This window comes from Crocuta crocuta, unplaced genomic scaffold, assembly GCF_008692635.1.
Source record: "Crocuta crocuta isolate KB4526 unplaced genomic scaffold, BGI_CrCroc_1.0 scaffold296, whole genome shotgun sequence".
NCBI classification, from domain to species: Eukaryota; Metazoa; Chordata; class Mammalia; order Carnivora; family Hyaenidae; genus Crocuta; species Crocuta crocuta.
The window spans coordinates 574482-590402 of NW_027530504.1; the positions used below are offsets into that span (position 1 = coordinate 574482).

A 15921-nucleotide genomic window follows, 5' to 3' on the forward strand; every position below is an offset into this window, starting at 1 on the left:
AAAATACAGATAACTAATTAGACACAGATTAACTGTAAACAGTTCTCTCTCCCCAGTGGACAAAAAGAATACGATTCCGATGCTGACTCCACACCAGCACGGTTTCTACCGCGGGCCTGTCGGGGGCCACAGGGCTGAGGCGGTGGGCGGGCAGACCCCAACGGCGCCGTCACAGGCCTGGGCTGGAGTCTGTCTGCTCGTATCAGGTGTAGGGGTGTGTGTGTGTCGCACGCGCGCGTGTGTGTAAGGGCGAGGGTGTCTGTTGGGGTTTCTTTTGGCAGCTGGATTCGAGAGACAACTTTATGGTGTGTGTGGGAAGGGAGGGGCTCGTGTAGGAAGGCCGAAGTGTGTTCCTGGTCTGTGAAGGACTCTGTGCTCTGCTCTCGCCGCCCCTTCAGCAGCTGCAGCTATCGCCCGAGGTCTTGGCCCGGTCGTTCTTGTCCAGTTTGATGGGCTCGGGGAATTCGTTGTACAGCTCCACCTCGGTTTCCTGGGTGGGGGGGGGGCGGGGAGAGAGCGAGAGAGGCCTGTTACCCAGGGGCCGGGGCGATTCCGAGCTCGGCTCCGGCCTTGGCCCTGCTCTCCCCGGGCCGGGGGCAGGCCTGGCAGTGAAGGGAGGGCGGAGGAGGCGCCGAGAGGGATTCAGCGGGAAGAGCAGCAGCCGACGCGGGGCGGTCAGGACAGCGCGCGCTCACGCTCTCCGTCACGACCGAAAGCTCGCGGCTTGGGGACCACGGCCAGTCACAGATGCTCAGGGCGGCCGCGTTCTGTCATCGCCTCCGCCTCCGAGGTCAGACTTCAGCGCGGGCTGGACCCTGGCAGCCCTTAGCCCCTGCTGCCCCCGCGGTCCCCAAACATCCCTCCAGGCACCCGTTTGCCAGTCATTTTTCTGGACTTGGCGTCTATTTTCTTCTTCCAAGGTCAAGGGGGTTTTGTCTCTAGGTGCCGCGTGCTACGGATGAATTCCGTCAGCGGCCATGGTGAGCGGTGGCGGCAGACGGACCGGGCTCAGTGTAGTGGGACTTTCTGCTGAATTAACAAGCACCCAGTGAGGGCAGTTTTCTACTTCCTGCTGTGGGAGAACAATCGGCCACTTGAACACCGAGCACCTGCGTGCCAGCAACCGTTCGAGGCTACGGAGACGAAGCAAGCAATGTTTCTATTTGCTAAAAGCCGTCCAGGGAATGGGGCACCCGGGGGCTCAGTCAGCTGAGCATCCGACTTCTGCTCAAGTCAGGATCTCACGGTTCATGGGCTCGAGCCCCCTGTCGGGGTCGGAGCTGGCTGCGTGGAGCCGGCTTTGGATTCTGTCTTGCTCTCTCTCTGTCCTTCCCCCACTTGTGCTCTCTCATAAATAAACATGGAAAAAAAACCAAAACAATGTTTCCTAGAGAAAACTATTCTACACACAATAGCTGTAAAAATAAAAACCTTTAAGAATACACATTAAAGGGGCGCCTGGGTGGCTTAGTCGGTTAAGCGTCCGACTTTCGCTTGGGTCATGATCTCGCGGTTCATGGGTTCGAGCCCCGCGTCGGGCTCTGTGCTGACTGCCAGCTCAGAGCCTGGAGCCTGTTTCAGTCTGTGACTCCCTCTCTCTCTGACCCTCCCCTGCTCACGCTGTCTCTCTCTCTCCCATAAATAAATAAAAAGATTTAAAAAAAAAAAAAAAAAAAAGAATACACATTAAAAAAAATAAAAGGTTTACCGAGGTGTACCACAGCGTGTACAGTTCAGAGGATTTTAGGGTATTCACAAAGCTGGGCAGCCATCACCACTAACTCCAGAACATCTTCTTCACCCCGTAAGGGAACCTGCGCTCATTAGCAGTCATTCCCCATCCCCACCAGATACGCCAAGCCTTGGCAACCACTCATCTGCTTTCATTTTTTTTTTTTAATATTCATTTTTGAGAGGAAGCATGAGCGGGAGAGGGGCTGAGATGGGGGGACAGAGGATCTAAAGTGGGCTCTGCGCGGACAGCAGTGACCCCGACGCGGGGCTCGAACCCAGGAACCATGAGATCATGCCCTGAGCTGAAGTCCGACGCTTAACCGACTGAGCCACCCAGACGCCCGCACCTACTTTCTGTCTTAACAGATCTGCCTACATTGGACACTTTGTCGGACATGCCTTCGTTCCTCCTGAGTAAACACGGAGGAGTGGAGTCAAGGGGCCGCAAGTGGCTCCAGGGGCGCCTGGGGGGCTCAGTCAGTTAAACATCTGACTCTTGATTTTGGCTCAGGTCATGATCTCACAGTTCGTGAATTCGAGCCTCGCACTGGGCTCCACGCGGACAGTGCAGAGCCTGCCTGGGATTCTCTCTTTGCCCCTCCCCTGCTTGCCCGCGATCGCTCTCTGGACTTAAAAGAAAAAAGGTAACGCTATGTTTAACTGTTCTGAAGAACTGCCAGACTGTTTTCCATATTGGCTGCACTATTTTACATTCCCATCAGGAGTGGGAATATAGAAGGTAAAGAACCTGAAAAGTGATAAGGAATTTTCTGGCACCTTAATTATAAACCTCTGGCTTCCAGAACCCGAGAGAAGACAAAGGCCTGCTGTTCTGCCGCCCAGTCGGTGGGACTTTGTCACGGCACCCAGAGCAGAGTGTCATGCGCAATCCCAGTCAGAATGTCAATAAAGTTTTGTCCTTGCGGCCGGGGGCGGTGGTGAGAAAGGAAAAAGGTGGAACTGTAATAAAATTCGTAATCTAGATGGAAAAGGCACCATCAGGGCCAAGGAAAAACTACAAACAAGACTCGGGGGGAGGGGGGGCTTGCCTTATCGGAGGTCAGGCCACATATAAAGGCCGTCAAAGAGACGGCCCCACGCACAAGCGCCAAAGAAACTGGGGACCCGAAACACAGCACTTCCCGCACGGAGGCGACGCCCCCTGCACTGGGGCAGGCGGTCTGCTGAGCACCTGGCGAGCCCTTGTCTTAAAGGGCCCCAGCCGCACCAGACAACACATGACCCAGACACAGAAAACCTAGAAATTGAAAATGACACACCTGTCTAAGAAAATAGGTGAAGTTANTCTGCCTTCCGGGAAGAGGACTGGCACCACCTTTTGTCATTTACTTACTTACTCCCTGGAAAGTTTATTTTGAGAGGGGGGTGGGGAGGGCGACCACTCAAGCGGGGAAGGGCAGGGAGAATCCCAAGCAGACCCACTGCTAGCAGCTTAGAGCCCCGTGGGGGCTGGAACTCACCAACACCATGAGATCACGTGACCTGAGCCGCAAACCCAAAGTGGGACCCTTGACCGACTGAGCCGCCCAGGTGCCCCGGCGTCACCTTTTAAAAGCACACACACCTTTCAAGCCAACCATCTTACTGCCCAGAGGCTGGCACGCGGGAACAGAGAGCACGGAAGCCAGGCCGCAGACGCAGCAACACGGAGAGAGAGGACCGGACGGGGGTGGGGACGCCGGTCAGCAGGGACCAGCCGGGGCGCGAGGCGCAGGCCTGTTCAGATCGAGAGCCGCGTCAGGAGGGACAGCGGGCCGCTACCCGAGGCGCGACGCCGGCCTAGCGAGGGGGAGGCGGGGAGGCCGGGGCCCTGCTCTCCGCGTTCCTCGGCAGGGGCAGCCTCGCGGTCGGGGCAGGGCTTCGGCCAAGACGNGGGCACTCGGTGCGGCGTCCGGTCGGCGCGCTCCGGCTGCTTCCCTGCCCTCGGGTGTGGACGCCCCGAGGTGCCGAGAACGGGTGCGGCCCAGAGGCCCCAGAGGCCCGGCTTCCTGCGGCTGCAGAGCCCGCCTTGCCCCGCACGGGTGACCCCCGCAGACGCTCTCCGCGGCCTCCGGCACCACCTCACCACCCCCCACCCCCCCGGCTCCCAAACCCGACAGTCACAGATGACGATGCCTCATGCTGTCCCTTGGCTCACCGGCCCCAACACAGGGGCTGCAGCAAAAGCGCCTTGGGCTCCCGCACGCCGGCAGCAAGGAGCGACCGTGCCTCCTGGGAGCAGCCGGGTAAACAACCGTAAGGCAGAACCCGTGTTCAAGGAACGCGACTCCCAGAGGTTCTGGGGAAGCGCTCCTTCCGGTGACCAAATACAGCCATTTATGAGGATGACAAGAGCGAACGCATCTTGTTTCGTCTTAACCATCCTGCAAAGCAAGCGTTCTCTTTCTACACACGAGGGGATGGAAGCTCAGAGATGCGCGCGCGCTCGCTCACACACACTCAACTCACTCTCACACACTCATTCTCTCTCTCTCTCTCTCTCTCACACACATACACACACACACACACACACTCACTCACTCTCTGTCTAATGATGGGGATATAAATCCCAGGCCACGCTCTCCCCCAGTGGACGGAGCGGTGTGGCCCAGGGCCTCCGAGTGGTCTGAGCGCTACCAGCACGCGGAGAAGCAGCGGTTCCCGGGCGGGGGCGCCTCAGCCCGTCTTCCCGGCCCTGTCCTGTGCGGCTCAGCCACACACAGGTGGGCTTTCCGGAAGCTTTAGCAGAACGCCTCACTACCTTCTCAGATAAACACACGGGGGTTCTGGCTACACGGAAAACAGGGCGAGGGAAGATCACGGACAGGAAGCCGGCGGGTAGGGCGGAGGGGGGGGGCGGTCAGCAGGGGGAGCCGGAGGGCCGCGGGACACCCACCTGTTTGAGCGCGTTCCGGGCGATCGTCTGGAAGGCCTGCTCCACGTTGATGGCCTCCTTGGCACTGGTCTCAAAGTAGGGGATGTTGTTTTTGCTGTAGCACCAGGCCTGTGCCCGCTTGGTGGCCACCTGGAAGAGGAAGCAGGGCGTGCGCTCCTGACCTGGCCGGGCCTCCACCTTCCCGGGACGACACTGTCCCGAGTCCACAGGGAGCACACCGGCGGGGTGACGGTGTGCAGGCGGTGGGGGAAGGGAGCCGCGGACCTGTCCCCGGTCACCCTGCTGGCTCTGCGTAACACAGCGACACCTCAAACCCAAAGTCCCTTCTATTATCCACAGTTTCTGAGCCTCGGCCGGAAGCAGGCAGCCGGCCCACGGAGCGCTGAATCGTTTCTCTTAGGACCTCAGAGGTCTCGGCCCGGAAATGCCTGGCAGCTTGGTCTTTAAGGTTCGCGGTCCCTTACCCGGTCCTGCTCCTACTACCCCAGCTGGGTCACAGCCTCGCGCCACAGGATTCTGCAGCTGCCACCGCATTCCCTCCCCCAGCCCTAGCCCATTTTCAGGCACGAAGGGACGGTCGCTTGGAAAAGGGAGAAAACGAGAGCAATGGCCAGAAATAAGCCTGGTTACAATCAGGAGTCTACGTTCCCAAGAGAAATGCTATTTGAAAGTGAACCAGAGCAATTTTACTCAAAGCCCAAAGCACAATCTTTTGCACACGCGGAGATCCAGGCAGGCCCCCGAGGTGCAGGAGAGCAGAATCACACAATCTAGCCCTGGCCTCTCAAGTGCAGAAGAAGAACGGAGGCTGAGAGGGCAAAGGCAAGGCCCAAAGTCATAGGCGGCCAGGGGCCGCATGGGGTTCACACCAGGTCTCCTGCGCCCTTGGTCCTCGTGGTACCTCATGGTACACAGTCTCACACGTACCTTTCTAGAGCCGTCCTGAGCTTAGCAAAGAACCCTCCCAACCACAGGGCACCTTAGAAGCCAGTGCCTCTCCCGGGAGGGGAAGCAACAGGCCGATAGAAAGCCGCCGTTTCCCAAGCTCCTCCTGGTGCCGGGGCTTTCGGGTGCGCGGTATTCTGATTGCAGAGTATTCGTGTTAGAGGCGTCAACGTGCAGACTCCAAGAAGTACTCCCAAATTGAAAGTGCACGAGCCAGGCTTTAATTGCAAGTCTGCCTTTAAATCCAAAAGACCAAACTAGAGACTGCAACCCAGCCGGAAGGCAAATTATTTCACAGGGACCAAAAGCAGCGGCCAGTAGAGACAACGCCACAAAATGAACTTGCTGCGTTGTGAGCATCAAAGGGAAAAGCTTTCCCGACTCCCACTGGCCCTGTGCTCCTCCGGGAAGCACCGCCTGCAGGCTTACGACGCAAGGCTCTACTCCAAGGGCCGGATGGGTAAGTAGTTAGTTCTCTCTCCCTTTCCCCCAGGAGGGGGCACACACACGCATGCACACGACGGACACACACACGCACACGCACATGGACACACGCACACACAGGACGGACACACACGCACATGCACACACAGGACGGACACACACACATGCACACGGGCACACATGCACACAGGACGGACACACACGCACATGCACACACAAGATGGACACACACACGCACACGGACACACACACGGACACAGGACGGACACACACACACGCACACGGACACACACGGTGTCGGTCTCTAAAGGCACATGGCTTTTTACTCATCACAACTAAGAACAGTAGTTTCTGAAGCGGAACTGCTACTTTTAAAAGGCCCGGCAGCCACGACCTAGAGGAGAGCAGATTCCGGAGCCTCCGCATCTCCCACCCCCACTACTGTTAGCACTCACTTGTCTGTTTTCGAGGTCAATCTTGTTTCCCAACACCACGAAGGGGAAGTTTTCCGGATCCCGGGGACTGGCCTGGATGAGAAACTCGTCTCTCCAGCTATCGAGGGTTTTGAATGTGTTGGGGGCGGTCACGTCGAACACCAGGACGCAGCAGTCTGCACCTCTGTAGAAGGCCACACCGAGGGACTGGAACCGCTCCTGTCCGGCCGTGTCCCAGATCTGCGCANGGACACAGGCTCCGGGGCACACAGCTTCGGAAGTCAGGGAACAGACTTCACACCAGAGCATCCAAAGCGGCCCCGACAGGCAGCGTGTCTGAGAGGGGACACGGAGTCCGAGCCCGGTTAGAACACGCGCTGACCTCCATCCAGGTGGCAGTCACGTGACCAGATACTTCTGTAAACTTCATGATGGAAACTTGAGATTTAAGTACTCTGGGGGCTTTTTGGGGTGATGGAGGTACAGGGAGGGGATTACTCACCGAACTGTACATTTAAAATTACATACTTTACGGTCTGTCAAATTGACCTTAAAATAATCAGTTATATTATAACTCAAAACCACCACCACCACCACAACAAAAAACCCAAACAAACAAAAATCCCCGACAGAGAGACAAAGGGACAGACGGACAAGGGGCAATGCTCCAGACGACAGGCGAGGGACAGGCGAGGGTGAGCACTTCCTCGCAGGAAGGCCGGGTGCTGCGGAGCAGCTCACGGAACCTCACGCTGTCCAACGCCGAGCTGGTCCGCGAGCACAGACAGCTTTCCCCTCTGCCCTGGGCTCCTGACGGGGCCGCCCTGCTCAGCCTGGAGGAGCGACAGGTGCTCTGAGAGGCCTCGCCCCCCAGCGAGTCCCCGGGGCTACGAAAGCGCCTGGGCCAGGAGCAGCGTCCCGTCACTTCCGGCTGCCGTGGCCTCCAGCCTCTGGATTCAGGGTCCGCAGGGACCCCTGTTCGCTTCAGAACAACATGAAGAGGGGCGCCTGGGTGGCTTAGTCGGTTAAGCGTCCGACTTTCGCTTAGCTCACGATCTCGCCATTCGTGGGTTCGGGCCCCGCGTCGGGCTCNTGGACCATCCTTACAACCCAAACAAGTACCAACTTTATGTCCAGATCACCCACCAACTACCCAAAGGCTCAGGGTTCGAAGCAGAATGCAGTGTGGACTGGACCAGTAGACTTGGGTCTCCTGAACCAGGTTCTGCCGACAGACGGGTGAGCTCCTCTGGGAGGCCCTGCTCGGGGGTCAGTCCGGTCCCCCCCAGGTCACCGGGAACGCCTGGCCACCACGTCCAGCGTCTCCAGGACACACAGGGACAGAGCCCCCGGCTCAGGCAGGAGGAGCACCACGCAAGGCGAGGGCACGACGCTTGGGGAGAATAAACAAACACGCGCAGAGGAAAGTAACGCAGCACAGGGCAGGATGCGGGATTCGCCTTTCTTTAGCATCAGCAAGGCCAACAAAGCCCGGACGTTTCAGACCCCACAACACCTCCCGGAACATTCTCTGCAAGGAGTCCTGAAGCATGAGCCGCAAATCCAGGCAGCTGGTGTTCTCTCGGGGACTGGCTCAAACGGCACTGCAGCCAACAGAGCAGGGGCCGGAGCTGAAATGCTGCCGGGGGCTGGGGGCGGCCGCCCTGAGCCCCGAGGGAGCTCCCATAAAGCAACAGGGCGACACAGGCTAAGCTCTGGTCCGCAGGCTGGCCAAGGGCAGCCGAGGCTGCAGCACGCTGGAAGGGGGTCCCGTGGTCCCCAGTGTCAGTGCCGGGCCGAGGTGCACACGTGCGCTTTGTGTTGGCAAACAGTCCCCAAGAGCCCGAGCGCACCCCGGCGGGGCAGCAGCTCTGAGAAGGCCGCCCCAGCCTTTCGTCCTGTGCACACGGCCCTCCTCAACCAGCGCAGTAAGGACAGGCAGCCCGGCCTCGGCGGCCCACCCGCTCCCGGGGCCCCATCCGCTTATACACACCAGCCCACGGCCTTCGCTCCGTGGAAGAACTCTGTGGGACGGGGCCCCGCAGCCACGGGGAGCCGGCCGGGCTGCAGAGGAGAGGCAGGAGGCGGTCGCGAATGTCCGTGTGCGGCACAGAATGCGCAGACAGCCGGCAAGAGAAAAGGCCACTCGGGCAGAACCACAAAGAAGCGATGATGACGCAGACGCAAGAGTAAAGGGCAACAGAAATGTCCCCAAAGCCAATTATTCTGACTGCCTCTCAACAGGGCTGGGGGACCCGATGTGCCCCACCCCCGAGACAACAAGCCAAGTGCACACACGCAGACACAAAGTGATGGCTAATGCCAGTGGGTCCCCAGCAGGGGCACTGCGGTGAGGTCTGATCTGGGGCTGTTCTGCGTTCCCAGCACCCCACACTGAACGTGGGTCTCTGAGTGAAAAAAGGAGCCCTTGCTCATAAGAAGGAGACTGGGGCGAAGGGGGACCCGAGAGCCTGGGCGTACAAAAAGGGAAGTAGAAACAGACAACGACTCCCATAAAGAGAAAGTAAGAAACCAAGATTTAAAACCAGAACTTAAATCTAGGCTCAGACCAAAAAAAAAAAAAAAAAATCCGCCGCTCCCCGCCCACCCCCCCACGGTCCGCAGCTCACGGGACACTGTAGGGGAAACCTCTGTCACGCGCCGCGCACGGCGCTGTCCCGGACAGTGACTCACACCTATACTGATGCCCAACGCTCTCAGCAAACAGCTTCGTTCTTGTTCTAAAACAAAAACCCGCTGCCAATTCTCTGTGCTGGTAACTCGGTGACGAGGGCTGCGCACAGAGCCTCTCCTGTGTTTCAGGTGCTTGTTTAGGATACAGTCCCAACAGGGGCTTAAGTAAGAATTTTCCTACTTTTGGGTGGAACCGACCGCATGTCTGAAACTCAGATACACAGAGAAGGCAAAAAGTAAGGGGCTGATGAAAAGAAAAGTTGAAAAACCTGGGCGGTTATCCTTAGCGACTTTCACAACTTATTTCATATCCAACCTAGAAAAACTTAAAAACAAGTTGTGGTATACACTGCGCGGGTCCTACGGACGGTGTGACGCCCCCTCCNGTAGAATCTGTTACTGCTGAAATGAGACACTTTTCTTTCCGTCCTCACGATTTACTTATTTTACATCCAGAAGTTTGTTCCTTCACCTGTTTCCCCCACTTCCCACCTCCCCCCGCTCTGGTGGCCACCAGTTTGCGCTCGCTCTGTATTCATGAGTCGCTTTTGTCGTTGTTGTTGTCTATTCATTTGTTTAAGATTCCACACACGAGTGAAGTAAGGTACCTGACCTTCTCCCGTCTGACCTTCGCCCCTTCGCACAGCACCCTCTGGCCCATCCACGGCGTTGCAAATGGCAAGATCGCGGTCCTTTTTTATGGCGACTAACATTCCGTTGTACGTGTGCGTAATCTTCTCTGTTCATTCATCCGTGGATGGACACTCTGGCTGCTTCCATATGAAGTAAGATACTTACTGAATATTATCATTTTACTTTCAGTCTAATTTTCGTCCCAGAGAAGGCAGAGCCACCTTACAGGCTTGGACAAGGTTCTCGTTTCCTCTTGGTCCAGGAGGATCACTTCACAGCGCACACTTGAGGTTTCTACTTAAGTGATGCAGAGAGATGAGGCCCTTGTCCGTGCCGGCCCCACGCGGAACGGTTTCCATTCCCAACACGCTCTGTTGCAGATGTTTCAGCTGTGACGTCTCTCCCAACAGTGGCCTCTATCACGACACGCGCAGACACGTGCACGGCCTCGTCTGCAGCGCGCGGTCAGCGCTCCCCGTGCTCAAACCCGATGCATCAACTGCCTGAATTGCTGGTCTCAGGGGCCTGCTGCCGCCTCCCCCCGCGTGCCCACCGCTCGGCAGCACATGGCTGCTGCCCCTTCAGGGTTGGCATCCACTCTACTCAACCAGGCCCAGAAGTATCGGCCGTCACAGGGCCCCGGGAATGGCTTTAAGCCACACAAGTGCTGGAAGACTGCTCCCAACAGCATCATGATAGCATCGGAGAAGGGGAGGGGGGAGGGGGAGGGGAGGAGGAAGAAAGAGGGGGGAGGGGAGCAGCTCCCATCCTGCCCCCGACCCCCCCATCGCCTCCCTGGACTCAGGCCACTGGCCATTACAGGTTTCTTCTCCTAACTGCCTGCTGACGCCTGCTGGCAGGTCATCCAACGGGCTGTCTGTCTGATCACATTTTCTTTTAGTCTGTGGTTTGTTTTTGTCATTTGGGGGTCTTGTTATTCAAATGTTTAATCTGGGGTGCCTGGGTGGCTCCGGCTGTTAAGCTTAAGCATCTGACTTCGGCTCAGGTCATGATCTCACGGTAGGTGGGTTCGAGCCCCGCGTCGGGCTCTGTGCTGACTGCCAGCGCAGAGCCTGGAGCCTGTTTCAGTCTGTGACTCCCTCTCTGACCCTCCCCTGCTCACGCTGTCTCTCTCTCTCTCAGAAATGAAAAAAACATTAAAAAAAATTTTTAAATGTTTAATGTAGTCTACCATCAATCTTTAATCCTTTATGATTTGTACTTTCACTATTTTAAACACCAAAGGTTAAAGAAAAATATTACTTCTGAAGTTTTCATTTTGTACTTGTTTCATTCAGGTCTTGAACCCTCTGGTTACTCCTCGCCCAAACGGAAAACCACCGGCCCGTCCTCCCATTTACTGTGCAGCTCCCCCTTTCGCTACTCTTCTGGAAGCTACCTCTCTCCTCAGGGTCTGGTGGGGAGGGGGGAGCTGTTTGTGTCCTCTCTGTTCCCCTGATCTGTCTCTGACAATATCACAGTTTAAATTACTATGGCTTCAGAGTAAGTTGCCTTTAATTTTTCATGCATACTTGACTCCATCTAATGTTTAATACTGATTGATTTCTAGCTTTTTCCTAAAAAATATAAAGGAATTTACAAAACCCACAGCAGTCACTCATCTTCCTCTACACATTAAATCACATAAAATCCAATCCTGGTTTTCTAGGATAGTTTGGAAGTTGTTACCTTACTAATATGGTCATAATTCTAACAATAAATACATGTATATAATTAAAGTTTATCTCAATTTATCTTCTTAACCTCCAACCTTCCCAAATGAAATCACTTTCCTTCTGTCTGAAGTATATCTTTTAGAATTTTCACCACAGAACTTAAGGATATAGGCTTTCATTCTTAGAGAGTATTTTTAGCAGAGGCAGAACACTGTGCTGAAGGTTTCTTTCAGAATCTATTCCACTGCCCGGTGATTTCCACTGTTACTGTAGGGAGTCAACGATCAGCTTGATTCCTGCTCCTTTTCAAGATATTTTTTTTTTCCTCTGAATGCTTTCAAGTTTGACTTTTGTGGGGGGGGGGCGAGAGGAGCAGGGAGAGGGAGAGAGAGAACACAAGTGCACGCAGGGAAGGGGCAGGAGAGGGACGGAGAGAATCACAAGCAGGCTCCATGCTCAGCGTGAAGCCCAACGAGGGGCTCGATCTCACAACTGTAAGATGACCTGAGCCAAAATCTAGAGCCACCCAGGGGCTCCCGTCTTTTCTTTTTGTAATTTCATTATGATTCATCGAGACTTCTTTTTTCTTTATCCATCTTGGAATTTGGGCTTCCTGAATCTGAGGATTGGTGCCACATCAGTTCTAGAAATTTCTCAGGAAATATTATCTTTGGTCTTTCTTTTTATTTAAAAAAATTTTTTTTAGTGATTTTATTTATTTCTGAGAGAGAGCGAGACAGAACATGAGCAGGGAAGGGGCAGAGAGAGAGGGAGACACAGAATCCGAAACAGGCTCCAGGCTCTGAGCTGTCAGCACAGAGCCCGATGTGGGGCTCAAACCCATGGACTGTGACATCACGACCTGAGCCGAAGTCGGACGCTGAACTAACTGAGCCCCCCAGGTGCCCCTGGTCTTTCTTTTTAGACAGATTAAAAGAAGTCTGACCCATCTATGGAGTCCTGTTTGGACCGCTCTTTCCCACCATCCCTTTCAGCGGTCTTCTGGCGTACCCTGGCTGTTGCTAGAAACATTCTCAGATTTCCACCTTTTGGTTACTCTATTTTATTTTTAGAAATTCTAATAACCTACACCACCTGTTTAGTTTCTTCTCTCCAGACAGCCAAGGCGGTCTTATTTGTCTGAAATGTAGAAACCACTCTGAATGATCAGAGTGCACTCCATGGGCCCCTCCTTGTTTTCTCACTTGGAGCGTCTCACCGCTCGCTGCTAAAGCCCATGAAAACCCCGTGAGGATTCTCAGCCCTAGTGATGATGCCTTTGTCCAGAGACGATGGTTTTCATTTACTTCTAGTCTTTCAAGCTGCCTGCAATAGCGCGAGGGCCAGCTTTTCCTTCCAAACTTTCAGGAACACGTTCCCTGGCGCGCCTGGGGGCTCGGTCGGTTAAGCGTCCGACTTCGGCTCAGGTCATTATCTCATGGGGTTCACGAGTTCAAGCCCCGCGTCGAGATGGGTGCTGACAGCTCAGAGCCTGGAGCTGCTTCGGACTGGGTCTCTCCCTCTCTCTGCCCCTCCCTTGCCCGCGCTCTCTCAAAAATAAAGAAAGAGGAACATGTTCTCTTTCCCGCTGTTTCCAGATCCAGTGACCCAAGTCTCTCAGATGGTGCTCACTCCAGCCGTGCAGCGCTATGGGGCCCACGCGGAGTCGGGGACACGGGGCTCTATTACAGTGGCCCCGAACCCAGGAGGGATCTGGGCTCTGCCTTCTGAATCAGCCCGCGTCGCTGTCAAACCCACAGCTTGGCACTACAGCCGTTTCTCCTGGGTACGGGACGCCGCCCGCCACCTGGCTGGCACAGCCTGGACACCCTGAGGTGCGACCCTGGAGGCGCCCCGCTCCCCCCGCCGGCGGCCGTGTCTCCGAGCTCATCTAACTGCTGTTCCTTTGAGGTCATCTGCCTCTTCGCCCGGCTTTCTGGCGCTCTACAGTTTTTTTTTTTTTTTTTAAATGTTTTATTTATTTCTAGGAGAGAGAGTGCTCGCTTCGGCAGCACATATATTTCTAGGAGAGAGAGAGACAGCGTGAGCAGGGGAGGATCAGAGAGAGAAGGAGTCACAGACTGAAACAGGCTCCAGGCTCTGAACTGGCTGTCAGCACAGAGCCCGACGCGGGGCTGGAACCCACGAACCCCGAGATCATGACCTAAGCGAAAGTCGGACGCTTCACCGACTGAGCCACCCAGGCGCCCCTGCAGTTTTGAGTTTTCTAGGTCACGTGCTCCGTTCTTACAGCCGACGGTCTTCTTCAGGCCACAGTTTAACTGTTCATTTGGCTTGTTTCAATGACCACCTTTCCACTTCTTGAAGGAAGTTCTATGTTTTCCATATCCTCATTTTATCACAGTGTCCTTTTTCTTTATGGTTTCTGTTCCCTTTTAAAAAATCTCTAGTCATTGTGAATACTTTTTGTGGCACCTTAGTTCCTCATGTGGCTATGAGCTCATCCTCGGTTCTGAGGCTGCACGTCTTCCTGTAAAGCGGCCTCGTCCCTGCGGGCGCCAGGGATGGCGGCAGTTTGCAGGTCGACGTCGAGTCCTGTAACCTCTCTCTGCCCCGCGGAGGACAGGTTCCGAGCCCGCTCATGAGCCACTGGGATGGAGCGTCTGCAACAGGAAGGCGAAGAGGCGAAAGCCCCAGGCTTTTACCTCCTACGGGAGCTGTGCCACTTCACTAAGGTATTCGTTCCCGTTTTCACAGCTTTCCAAGGTCCTGTGGGAGAGTGGGGGGGTCTCCCCCCACCGCCTTTGTAGTCACTTCTCTTGCCCGCGGTGAGCGACGAAACTCTAGGCCTGGTTATAAACTTGCTTTTAAAGCACCACGGCAGGAGCCCCCGGCTCATCACTAGTTCTCCGTTCCGTCTTCTTTCCTGTAATCTGGAAAATTCCCTGCTCTCTCAGGCTTGGCCTTTAAAACTTTAGCCTGGGCACCTGGGTGGCTCAGGTGGTTAAATGTCCGACTTTTGATTTTAGCTCAGACCATGATCTCACAGTTCATGAGTCTGAGCCCCACACTGGGCTTTGCGCCGTCAGCATGGAGCCTGCTTGGGACGCTCTCCCTCTCCCTCTCTCTGCCCCTCCCCTGCTCACGTGCACACACGCGCGTGCTCTCTGTCAAATAAAACCTAAAAAAATAAATAGAACTTAAAAAAACACTTAGTCCTATTTTAAACATCTCTATGTGCACGCGTGAGGGAGGTGGGGGGGAGGGGGAAATCCACATTAACTCCGTCCGAGTGAGTGAGGCATGGAAGTGTCCGGAATCTGTATTCTCTAGGAGCACGTCACAGCTGAGATCAGTGTGTGTAAAACCCACGTGACAGCTGGGTCACCCAAACACGTCAGCGAACCTGCAGTAGGCCGGGACGACAGCAGGATAAGAATTCTATTTGTCTCTCGAAGCCTGGTCTGCCAAGGGCAGCGTTTAATCCAGGAAGAAATGGTGCTGTGGAGGTAGGACTCTGAAAAGATGGCCCCTAAAGGCTGGCGACCTGGGGACGGGGAGACACGGGACCGGGCACCGGGCTGGAGGCGCACGTGCGAGCACAGGGCTATAAGAGCAGCACAGGGTCAGGAAGGGCTGGCAAGGGACAAAAAGCAAAGAACACCGCGTGGCCGGAGCGCAAAGGCTTCCAAGGGCCCCAGGAAGGCGTCTGTATTTTATCCTGACTGTCGCAAGGGAAGCCCTGGAAACACTAAGGTGAAACATAAAAAAGCCAGACCGGCTTCAAAGAAACACAACTTTGGTGGCTACAGGCAGGACAGGTTAAGAGCAGCCAGAACAACGGGAAGCTACGTTAACAGCTGTTGTAAGAACCTGGGAGAGACCCAAAGACGGCTCGGCCTAAAACGCAAAGCGAGGGGATTAAGAAAGGTGTGGGTTAGACATTCTGCAGACGCGAGACGGAGGGCTGTGTGTTTCCACCCCTGCAAACAAAACAGGCCGTCCGCTGAAACGCGACCTCTGGAGAGGCAATGAGACGTTTCTAGTAGGTGTCCTGCAGCATCTGGGCCGCACCTGGCGCGCCGCGCGTCATCGGCAGTCGCACCAGCGACTGCAGCCGCGGGGACGGGACAGCAGGGCGGGAAGGGGCCCGAGCGGGAGCGCCGCGTGCGCCTACCTGCATCGTCACGAGCCTGTCATCCACCATCACCTCCTTCGTCAGGAAGTCGGCTCCTATTGTGGCTTTGTACTGGTTACTGAATTTCTTGTTCACATACTGGTTCATGAGTGACGTCTTCCCAACCCTGCAATCGGAGAGAAACCAAGTTCGGGTCAACCAGGGAGGGACTGAAAACGGGGCCTGGTCCCTGCGCCGCTGAAGAGACCTGCCCGTCCTGAGGGAACCTGAGAGAACCGAGAACCGGGACCGCCACAGAGGCGGCACCAGCGAACGGCCGGCCTCCCTCATGGGAGGGGGTTTCTCCTGGGAGAAAGATACTGGGTC

General features: G+C 55.6%; 2 protein-coding genes across 2 annotated transcripts in view; both read right to left on the bottom strand.

Moving 5' to 3' along the window:
• Window positions 1-15921, bottom strand: part of CNBP (CCHC-type zinc finger nucleic acid binding protein) — a 363505-nt gene that overhangs the window by 133224 nt on the left and 214360 nt on the right. The gene's annotated exons all lie outside the window — the stretch shown is intronic.
• The window catches only part of RAB7A (RAB7A, member RAS oncogene family), a 38767-nt gene continuing 22852 nt past the window's right edge, over window positions 7-15921 (bottom strand). The window contains exons 3-6 of the mRNA XM_077766853.1: window positions 15595-15721; window positions 6475-6693; window positions 4631-4759; window positions 7-490 (exon numbers count right to left, since the gene is read on the bottom strand). Of these exons, the coding sequence (XP_077622979.1) occupies window positions 395-490; window positions 4631-4759; window positions 6475-6693; window positions 15595-15721 (571 nt within the window). The 3' untranslated portion in view covers window positions 7-394. The remainder of the gene's footprint in view (window positions 491-4630; window positions 4760-6474; window positions 6694-15594; window positions 15722-15921) is intronic.